We start from the raw sequence: 10909 nt of genomic DNA on the forward strand, positions 1-10909 counted from the left end.
CCTGCACATGTGATGTGACAATAAAAGTGATTTGATTTGATTTGATAGTAGACTGCTTAAAAAGAAAAGCTGGGCTTCTATTAATTTGTGAGGAACTTTCATCTCTTATGCTTCTTAAAAGGTTCTTTAGTTTTAAAACAACTTGCTGAGGTATTCAAGCCCCCTACTTAAACCCCTATTTTTTTAAGCACTCAAAACCACCATGTCCTGGATGATTGTGCATATAATTTGAACATTCCAAATTAGCTTTTTAATAACAGACTTTTTTTTTTTTTTGCCTGTCCCGTTTGGCTCTTTTGCCATCAGAATTATTGTCTAAAGGCGAGGAAAGATGCCCAACGGATTTACTTTACCAAATTGACCATCCCAGCCTTGCCGTAATGGTCCATTTGATTCACCTTTTATTGTTTATTTTATTTTCATTTGCTGAATACGGGACAGACTTGACTGGGGGAAAGAAGGGGAGAAAGAAAGAGGGAAAGAGAAACAGCTGAGAAGAGGGACGGGGGAGAAGGGCAAAAAACAAAAACCAACAGAATAAGCTGAGAGAGGAAAAAAAAATGCATCTATCGATCACCTGGATCACCTGTTGAGAAAGAAAAAAGAAAACAAGCAGAAGAGAACAAGACTAATAGAATAAACAACATCACAATGATATATGGGAATATGACAGTAAATACTAAATATTAAACATTATTGTGCAGCACGTAAGATCAACAGAACACAGTGTGCTTTGAGGTAGGAGCCAAAAAGGGTGTAGTTTGTGGGTGTGATCACCCGTGTGTACACCTGTGAGCATGGACGCGCTTGTTTTTTAAAGGTTCCTTCATGTAATGATCTGCTAGAGGGTGTGGGGGGCCACTGCCCCGTCCTCCAGGGCATGAAGCAGGTATGGAGGAGATCAAAACTCCAGACATCCAGAGGCCCTCAGAACACAAGAGACCAAGGAAGACTAACAGAGGGGCAGCCGCGCCACTGTCCCAGTAAGAGCTGAGGAGAGTCCCAGATGAGGGCTCACTCAGCAGCCGCGGAGCAGAAGCCAGGGGGAGTTGCAGTGATGTGCCCGTGAGCTCAGCCGGCAGCCAGCCGTGCCTGAGTGACCGATCCCCAGGCCGAGGGGCCGGGGGCACTCCACCTCCGGAGTGGCCCAAGCGAGCCCCAGGCTCCAGGCCCCAATAAGCGGCCGCCAAGGAGTGAGCCGGTGTGTACCTGGACGCCCATCCCCGGACACAAAGAACCACCAACGCACCGATGTCTGAGGGAGTCCGCCACCGGCAGGGGAAGTGGTGGTGGGTGGAGATAAGCCTCCAAACCTTGGAGGGCCTGAGATGTCCCCAGAGAGGTGGTGTCTGATACCCGACCTGACATATAGACACAGACATACAGGCACACACAGATACAAACATCCATTCCCACCCTCATGCTCTCATATGCACTTACTCCACACTCAACCAACGTGGAGACAGACATAAAGAGACGTTGTACACACGATCACACTCCCCAAGCGTACTCTACAAACCGGGTCTAGGTACCCTTGCCCCTGGTGGGGGGGAACTGCACCCAGACCCAGGTGGTGTTACCCTTTTCCCTGCGGTGGGGAGAGGCAGACCGCCCCGACTCCACAGCAGCAGGGAGGCCCCACACTCCAGACCACAGTCGGACGGCCAATTCCTCCTCCTAGCCCCCCCGCTCCAGCAGGTCGCAGAGAACGGGGGTGAGAGAAGACTCCAAACCTCCCTCCACCCGCTCATTGTAGTGTTGATGCAGCAGGTAAGCGCATAGCCCCTCCTGTTAGCCCTCAATGTCTATGTGTATTTAAAATTGAGAGGTGGGCAACGACGCCAGGGGTGAGGTGTACAGACTTTTAATATGTGTTAGTATACAAGATAATTTTTCGCCATCTTACAATGCTGTGATTGCAGCCATTCTCCAACTCTCTGTGAATGGTACTCATGACCATTGATCAATGGGTTTTGATCAGTGAGTTTTGATCAGTGGTTGTTGATCAATGGTCATGAGAATTTGCATAATTAAAATTAAGGGACTGACTTCCCAGCCCATTGTTCTTTCAGTGGGCTGGTTTCAGTCATTATGCAAATGTACTGTTTATAAGATTTGGGGAAACCTGCAGTTAGCTGAGACTGAAAAAGTCACTTGGATGAGTGACGAAACGTTTCTCCCACAAAACGCTACGTCCAGATGAACAGAATCAACTTTTGGAGATACACGATAATTATTTTGTTTTGGTACTAAATTGGTAACCATGCTTTGTGTAATTCTATTAGTGTATGTAAATCTCTGTTATTGCGACATCCCTACTGAATTTTTAACATTTTTCTACATTTACACCTACTTGAGTGTCACCTGACAATGAGATATAACCCAACTATAAACTTTTAAAACAAACTGAACTATTTCAGATCAAAACTTAACCACTTTGACAAAGCATGTTTTTCTTACAGGTATAATTTAAGTGTTTTTTTAATGTTACCTGTTTACGGGGAAGCCTGACTGTCTTGAGACAACCTGTAAAGTGCAGAGCAAAAGAAAAACAGAAAATAATTATAAAATAGAAAATATCTTCACACTGGGAAATCTTTCATACAGATCTTTGGGGATTTCTTACGGATTTTTTCTGGACATAGTTGCTTTTCTATCAGTTCCTCAAATGTTGGGTGGGTAGGAGCGACCGGCTGATCCTTTGAGATCTTCTTTGCAGTCACAGAGACTTAGAATAAAGGAAATGTAGTTAAGTTAAATAGTGGTAGTTTAGATAGGATGCAAATTACCCAGCTGATTTAAATAAAAATCTGAAAACTGTTCTCGTCATGAAGCACAGTCTTTAGCTTTTGATTCCGTCCAACATCCTGCTGTCAAAGATACTCCACACTTGAAGGTGTTTTCTGTCCACTTACCTTTGTCCTTTGTAACCGTTTCTACACTTTCAACTCTTTGCTTTGCCTCCACAGAAATCTCAGGTGATTTTCCTGCAGTCTGCTGTTGTGTTTCTTCTTGTAGAGCAGAATCTGAGCTCTGTTCGGTCTGTTCTGAAGCTTTGAGTGAATCTTCTGGACTTTTGATGACAGTTTGTGGTTTCTGAGGTGGATCAGTGGGTTTTGGTGACGATATATTTGGCTTGGTCTCAGCTGCACTAGTTGGTAGTTGATTCTCACTTGATATAGTTGGTGACGTCTGATTATCTTTGCCGTCAGTAGAAGTTTCAACTTCTGTGTGGTCCTCCCTTTCAGAAGCTGATGATTTTCGTGCTTCACCTTTAGGCCCCATCGCAGATTCATGAATCTTTGTTTCAGGTTTCTTGTGTTTTGTCTCTACATCAGGCTTATCCTCTGACGTTGTTGATTTAGAATGATCCACTTTTTCTTTTTTCAGAGTTCCTGCTGATTTAGATTTCTGCGTCGTTGAGGCCGTTTCTGCTTTGGAAGTCAAGACTTTTGGCTCACCATCAACTGCAGCACCTTTAATTGGTTCAACAGCCTTCATAGTATTGGCTGTATTTTTAGGTGCCACCACAGCTTCTTTAGCACCGGTTTGAGACCCTTTGGGTTTACGTTTTCCTTTCAAATCACTGGTGTTAGGCTGCTTTTCGGGACTCTTCGTAGATTTACTCTTAGATTTTTCGAGGCTTGAAGCTGCTTCTTCAGCCTTATCACCAGTTTTTACAGTTTTAGCTTTTTGCTCAGCTGAGATGTTTTTCGCTTTGGAAACCGAGACTTTTGCTGTAGTTTCCAGTTTAGTTTTTGTGGTTTTCTTGGATGCAATTTCCTGTAAACAAAGATAATTTTGGATTAATCAGATTACTGATCATTTTGCCACAGAAGAGCAGTGATGTTAATATTTGTATTTCTCAAGGGAAAACAAAGTTACCTTTTCATTAACAACACTGACAGTTACTTCTTTTATGTCAAAGTTCTTTAAGCTCTTCAGTTTCTCAGCATCTTCCTGTTTCTCGAAACACACAACTGCCTGGGTGTGCACAAACACACACACACACACACACACACACACACATTAATTTGGATTACTACCAAAACTTTTACATTACTACATTCACACTAAAAATCATATATGAGCACTTGTCAGTACCTTACAAGTATTTGATGACAAGTTTGAGTTTTCCAAGCAAACTACAAGCAACGGTGGCAACTTGCAAGCAACCAATGCGATTCCAAGGATGTTTTTAGTGCAATGTGTATATATAGATTAAAAAAATGCATAATGCAAAGCAGCAAAATAAAAACAAAATACATTGTGTATGCTTTCATAGGATTAGACTCGAGCAGAAACTTTCTGACATTGTGATGTCTATATAAAAGCTCAGTATAATCCAAAGTAGCCATGAATGTGAGGGCTGCAAGACCACAGAAGAAAAGTAAGGATAACCAACTGACTTTAAACCGCATGATGAATGCATGACTATAACTAATGAATGGACAGTACATTTATAGAGAATTGTAGCTACGGTGCATAAATATCTATCTTAGATTGCAGAAGCAAACCAGGAGACACATTTTCTCTAGATTCACAAGCAGGTCAATGAAGTCATCCATCTATAACAGTGAGCAAATTTCAGTGTACATACCTGTAATCTTGACCTAAACAAAACAACTGACTTGGTTTTTCCAAATTTCTCCACAGCAGAAATCACTTCACTGTGAGAGAGACTACTGACAATCCCTTGTAGCCTCACCATGGTTGGAGGGGAAGATTTAGCAGCCTGTGGAAACACAGCGAAGAAAAATATGAACAAACCAAATGCAGATTTCATCATGACAATTTGACTCAAAGTTTGTGCTTGTATAAATTTGTGCTGAAGGATTTAATCTTGCTTTTGTGGCATCAACAATCACGTCACTGTCACCTGTCACTGACCACATAAATTGTCCAAAACTGTCCATTCATGAAAAAAGGCAACATGTGAAGTCACCTTGGTCTTCTCTGTGCTAGGCCTCCCTTTAACTGATTCTGGAGATGCAGAACGTGAGGACGATGATGTTGATGGGGACGACTTCATCTTGGCTAGCTCAGCCAGCAGGGCAGGAGCCAAAGTTTTGACGACAGTCTCCAGGTCAGACTGTTTTGATAAGGACTGGAGAGCTAAAAGACCACAGGTACAAAAGAGATTCACACTTTGGTTGGTCCCAAGTCTCAAAAATCATCTACTGCTTCTGAAAGTTTTATAATCGTAGAAAAAACTATACTGACATTTTCTGGTGGTACTGGTCTTTATTTATAATTTGCATTAGTATAGTTAATGTTATGAGGGGGGTTGACAAGTGAACATAACTTTGCTTTTAGAAAAACCAATGAGTACATACCAAAACCCCCCCCCCCAAAAAACCCCAAATACCATGAAGCAATTTTCCAACCTGATGTTTCCAGCAGTTTCTTTGCCAAGATCTTCGAGCTGCTCGACTTATTTCGCATAGGAGATGACCTCTTTGCCAACGACCGCCTCTCCCAGCTTCTCCTCGGTGGTGAACGTTTCTCATCTCTTCTTTTCGGCAAGGATCGCCTCTCACGGCTCCTTGAGCGTGATCGATATCGTGAAGAGGAAGGACAGTCATACCATGAGGAGTCAGAATGAGACCGGGACCTGAAAAAAGTATTAATCAAAGAACTTAATGACTCAAAAATAAAAATAAAACATCTCAAAGCACACACCACCATGGATACAAAAGGTAAATACTGTCCACCAATTAAGTGTGTTTAAGTTTACATTATTAAATAAATTACATTTCGCCCTCTCCACTGGAGAGCTAAATCTTCTTGATTGATCCTAGTTCTCAAAATGTATGTTGGACAGACCTGCGATTACGTCTGGAGCTGTAGGGAGATCGTGATCGGCTTCTGTGTCTCTCCCTTCGGGGGCTGCATGATCGAGAACGGGAATGACTAATTCGTCTGTCCCTCCTACGCGCCGACTCATGGCGGCGACGTGAGCTGCCGGAGCGGAAGCGGAAGCGGGAACGGCAACTTCGACTATCTCTTCTTCGCTCCGAGTCACAATTAGTGCGGGGGCTGCGAGAGCGGCTACTTGGCCTATTTCTTCTTCGCTCCGAGTCACGATGAGTGCGGGGGCTGCGAGAGCGGGAACGGCTACTTTGCCTGTCCCTGCTACGCTCCGAGTCACGATGGCTCCGGGGGCTGCAGGAACGGGAACGACTCTCATGTCTGGTTTTCTTCTGGGAAGTCTCAGCAGAAGTTGAGGGAGAGGGCTTGGCACCTGATGCACTAACAATTGCATATAAAAAGAAAGGCACATGTTAAATCAAAGAAAATGAAAGCCTCCAATGCTGCAGGCTTTCGCCAGATGACTTCAAATGAAGATATTTACCCTGGCAGTGATGCAATTTCACCGTTCCATTCTGGGTATCTGTGGAAAAACACAGATACATTTTTGTCAGATGTTGCAAGGTAGAATTTATTCAGCTTCATAACAATTTAGGTTAGGGAAAATGGCTCATGGTAAATGCTGCAAATCATTAAGGTGCTTTAAATTAAAAAAATACAAATGAACAGTTCTTAGGGAGCTATCCTAGCATTACAACCCCGGCATCATTTTGGCACACCCATGGTTGTGCTGCCCCAAAGATATCGGTTCATAATCACGAAGTACAGAGAAGAAAGATTGACCGCTTTCGCAGAAGTTTGCAGTTCTCGATGTGAAGGCTGGTATTCTGGTGGGAGACCCAATCCTAGTGGTCACAACAAAAAACAAACATTTAGACAAGGTTTATTATTATCAGGAGCAACGTTTGTCATTGACATCACTTGCTGATAAAAGGTCACTAAACTTTGCAGTGGCCTTAAAAAAAATTCTTAAAATATTAACAGTTAGTCCTTCACTGAACGCAGAAGCATTATAACATTAGCCAGGAGCCTGGATTGTATTTAAACCTTCATAGGCCAAAAACCAGGAACAAATAAGCGTGACACATTATACCTTTCCTGGGATAAAATTTTAAAAGTGAAATTATTTAGTATATATAGAAAACACAAGTCAAACATCTGATTACAAACAACCAAAACAAAAGGTCAATTAGGCTCTGGATTCTGGACTCTCAGGCTCTTCTTATGGCATCAAACTTTCCCGAAGCTCCAAGAAGGTCGTCTCAGGAGAGGCCAAGTTTGGATTAGGACAAAATGCCGATGACGATCACAGTCGGAGTAGCGACAGGAAGATGACGTTGAAATAGACCAGAAGAGGAAGGCGCTGTTTCTTTGACGAGGAGCTCAAATGTGAAATTTGGTGCAGCGAAGGAAGGCCGATCCATAAAGAGAGATTCAACAACAAATCAAATCAAATCTGGTGCTTGTGTAGCTCATGACTGGGCGCAGCGGGTGCTTATGTTTGTGGTAGTAAATGATGTTGCCTTTTGGGACACAGAAACACTAACTTAAAAAGAAAGTATGAGTTAAAAAAAAAGAAGAAGCGAGTATTACACAAAAACAAGGTGCCTACTAATGTGAAATAAAGGACAAAACACACTATTCTTAACTCTAATGACAAAAGACAAAAAGGGGAACTTTTACATTCAGCAACAGTTCCAGAAAAAGCAAAGCTGAATGTGCACTGTGGAACAGCAGCCCAAGAACAGAGACAAATGAAAAAACAGCCGTCTTCCAACATTTTCTGATGCACAGGCTCGTCAGGTTTGCAGGTTTCTCCTCATCACGTCATCTGAGGCCTTGGTTCCATTGTTAGCAAAAGCCTTGAATGTCTTCGCATCAGTTTATGTCAATTTAAAAGAGATTAAATCTATCAATTGCAAGTACAGACCACTGAAGATTCTGAAGGTCTCTTATTAGTAGTGTTTTTCAATTACAATATCTGATAGACATATAGTTAAGTTTAGTCTGCACTGTAATCCTTCAGAAATTCTGGTACAGAATACTGAATTGCAGAAATATGTGAAAAATTTGTCCAAATGTTTGCAAGCCAAGTTGGTAGTCTTCCTATAGTCACCATCATGCAGGAATAGTGAACAAAACAAACAAATAAACTTTAAAGTAGCATACATGAAGTTTTTCCCAAACCAAAGTCCTATAATTCGATCCAAAATCAAATAAAAAACAAAACAAAAAACATTGCATGTCAAATAAATAAAAAACCGACAGAAAGCAAAAACATCGAACAATCTTCCACTTACCTTCATCAGAGTACATTCCTTGTTACATAGAGAGCAGGTATGAGGAAAGACCCTAGGTGAAGTGGCAGTGTAGTCTTGCATCTGGGCCAGCACTGGGATATTCCCTGTCACTTCTACCTTTGCTGGAAGCTGCTTGGTGGAAGCGGGCTGCGGTATATGAATGAAATTCACGAGGTTCTGCATTAGCGGCGAGAGACCCGGAGGAACGGGCATCGTGAGCCCTGGCATGAGGGACGGCTGTGGAACTGGCTTTGCAGCCGAAAAAACTTGAGACTGCAAAGCTTGTCCCATATGCACAGCTGGCTGATTCTGCATCTGCTGCAACCCAATTGGCAGGTTAGGTACCTGGGCCGTCTGCTGCTGCTGCTTCAGTTGCTGCTGTTGTATCTGCTGCTGCTGCTTTAATTGTTGTTGCGTCTGCTGCTGCTCCAGTTGCTGCTGTTGCGTCTGCTGCTGCTGCGTCTGCTTCAGTTGTTGCGTCTGCTGCTTCAGTTGTTGCGTCTGCTGCTGCATCTGCTGCTGCTCCGTCTGCTGCTGCTGCGTCTGCTGCTGCTTTGACTGTTGTTGCTTCAACTGTTGCTGCATCTGCTGCTTTGGTGGTGGTTGTTGCATTGTCTGTTTCACCTGTTGCTGTTGTACCTGCTTCTGCTGCATTTGCTGTTTGTTCATCTGCTCAGAAACATTTGATACTTGCCCGTGAGTCTTACTCTTTTCTTTGATGTGACTGTCGCTGCTGCTGCTGCCAATAAGTACAAGGCCAGGTCGACTTGGATGCACACTACGAACTATATTAGGAGTTAGTTGGCTTTTTGATGCTGACTGGCGATCTGGCTCTGGATTTTTCAACGGAAGGGTTTTAGTGACTTCTGCTTTAAGAGGTCTTAAGTCTGTGTCTGTCTTTGGCAGAGAGAAACCTTTGAAGATTTCTTGAGAAGGCTGGTTTGGTTGTGTTGGCAGTTGTTGAGCTGGACCACTACTTCGCATTGAGCCATGACTGGTAAAAGAGCTGCCTTGATCACGGGAAGAAACCAAGGTGCTGTTTTTCACCTCTGTCATACTTTTTTGCAGTGGTTCTCGACTGTGACCGCTACTATCATAGGAGCCCATCAGCAGCGTACCTCCACTTCCACCACTACTGGCTCCACTGCTGCTTCTTCCAATTTCATCCCCAAAGCTCCCAGTATATTTTCCAGTATGTCCATAATCAATCACTTTACTTGATTGGACAATAGGTGACAATTCATCCTGACGCATCCCTTCCCCTCTTGAAGTACTCAACCTTTCCCTTCCACTCATACTTGTGGTGGAATGAGGATCATAGTAGGATTTTGACGGATCTGCTGTTGCAGATCTCTTTGCCTTTTCCATGCGGATTTGTCGTAAGATAAAAGGCAGGTTGTCAGGAGTCATCTGATCTTCGGGATATGAGATCAGATGTTCCAGGTCCTCTTTTTCAAGTCCAAACTGCATAAGGATGTTCACAGCTGTTTCTGAAGTGTACTTGGGACGAGTAGACTCTGCAGAACCCACAGGTTTGTCTGGCACTGGGTAGTCATAATCACCTAAGCCTGGAATTGATTGCACATTGCGCTCTCTTTCATTCGAGGCATTAAACCTACTGTCGCCAGTGCTTTGATAGCTCAATGAAGCAGATGATGAACAGTATTTAGACGAATCATCCTCAGTTTCCCGTTTGTATCTTGGCAACCAGTCCATGGAGCTAGTGCTACTTGCAACATCAGGAGGTCTTTGAGAGTTTGAGGACAACATGTAGGAAGTCACATCTTTGCCTGAAGAATCATACTCATCTCTTTGAGTGCTGGTAAAACGACTGTTCTTTTTTACAGGCTGATTTCTCACCTCCTCTCTGGCTCTGCTTATATGCATGTCTATGGACCTCTTTATGTCCTCTTCCATTGAAGTCTTACTCCCTTCTGGCCTGTAGCTCATTATTCCCCCAGATTTTGCAGGAGTCGCAGATGAAACTCCAGAAGAGCTAAAGCTGGACCCAGGCCCAAGATGAGGAGATGTCTTATGAGAGTCTCTCTCTGCCTGCATACTGGACTGTCCATAGCGCCCCTGGGCTGAACTTTGATTCCCAGAGGCATAGGGGTTATATAAGGGATGGGACATGGTGTTAGCAACCTTCAGAAGGTTCAGTAGACTGATGGCTGCAGCTGTCGGGCAGGGGGGTGTTGTGGGTATAAATGGGGCAGGTGTGTTGGTTCGACCACCAACAGCAACAGCATTATTTATCTGTGTCAAAGTAAGGTGGGCGTTCAGCTGAGCCAGCCGCAAGCATGCAGCTTGCTGTCCGATCAGTAAAAAGCTCCCTGGGAGCCCACCCAGAAGGGGGCTCTGTTGGGGCCCTGGTGCAGGAGAAGGGGTGTAACGCTTCGATGGCAATGGAAAGCTGGGAAGTTCAAAATAAAGAAAACAAAGAAAAAAGGTTAATGAGTTGTACTGGGCCTCAGAATCTTGGAAAGATGAGGTCCATCATCCGGAAGGCCGCTTCTTAATTTGCAGACTCTGCTTTCCAAAGATTCCTTCATTCATACGGATTCATTCTGTCAGTATCATATCTTATCATGGAAACAAAAGCATCAAAAACAGAGACACACAGAAAACAAGGCATTTTAACAATAGAGACACAGGAGACAACAACAACAAAATAGAAAGGAGGTGTTAATCTTAGAAGAATAAGGTTAATAGATCTTCCAAAGCAGCTTATCTTATCC

General features: G+C 43.4%; 1 protein-coding gene across 1 annotated transcript in view; it reads right to left on the minus strand.

Annotated features, from left to right (window-relative positions):
* Positions 1–10624, minus strand: part of LOC146579552 (uncharacterized) — a 42470-nt gene extending 31846 nt beyond the window's left edge. Inside the window, exons 1-11 of the mRNA XM_085263387.1 lie at positions 8172–10624; positions 6655–6716; positions 6356–6394; positions 5827–6252; positions 5388–5614; positions 4946–5115; positions 4601–4735; positions 3886–3984; positions 2916–3783; positions 2627–2728; positions 2492–2526 (exon numbers count right to left, since the gene is read on the minus strand). Coding sequence (XP_085119513.1) covers positions 2492–2526; positions 2627–2728; positions 2916–3783; positions 3886–3984; positions 4601–4735; positions 4946–5115; positions 5388–5614; positions 5827–6252; positions 6356–6394; positions 6655–6716; positions 8172–10304 — 4296 coding nt within the window. The 5' untranslated portion in view covers positions 10305–10624. The remainder of the gene's footprint in view (positions 1–2491; positions 2527–2626; positions 2729–2915; positions 3784–3885; positions 3985–4600; positions 4736–4945; positions 5116–5387; positions 5615–5826; positions 6253–6355; positions 6395–6654; positions 6717–8171) is intronic.
* Positions 10625–10909: the final 285 nt, after the last annotated feature.

This window comes from Mchenga conophoros, linkage group LG3, assembly GCF_057382185.1.
Source record: "Mchenga conophoros isolate Kocher_MC1m ecotype Shallow Benthic linkage group LG3, M_conophoros_male_GT1.1, whole genome shotgun sequence".
Classification (NCBI taxonomy): Eukaryota; Metazoa; Chordata; class Actinopteri; order Cichliformes; family Cichlidae; genus Mchenga; species Mchenga conophoros.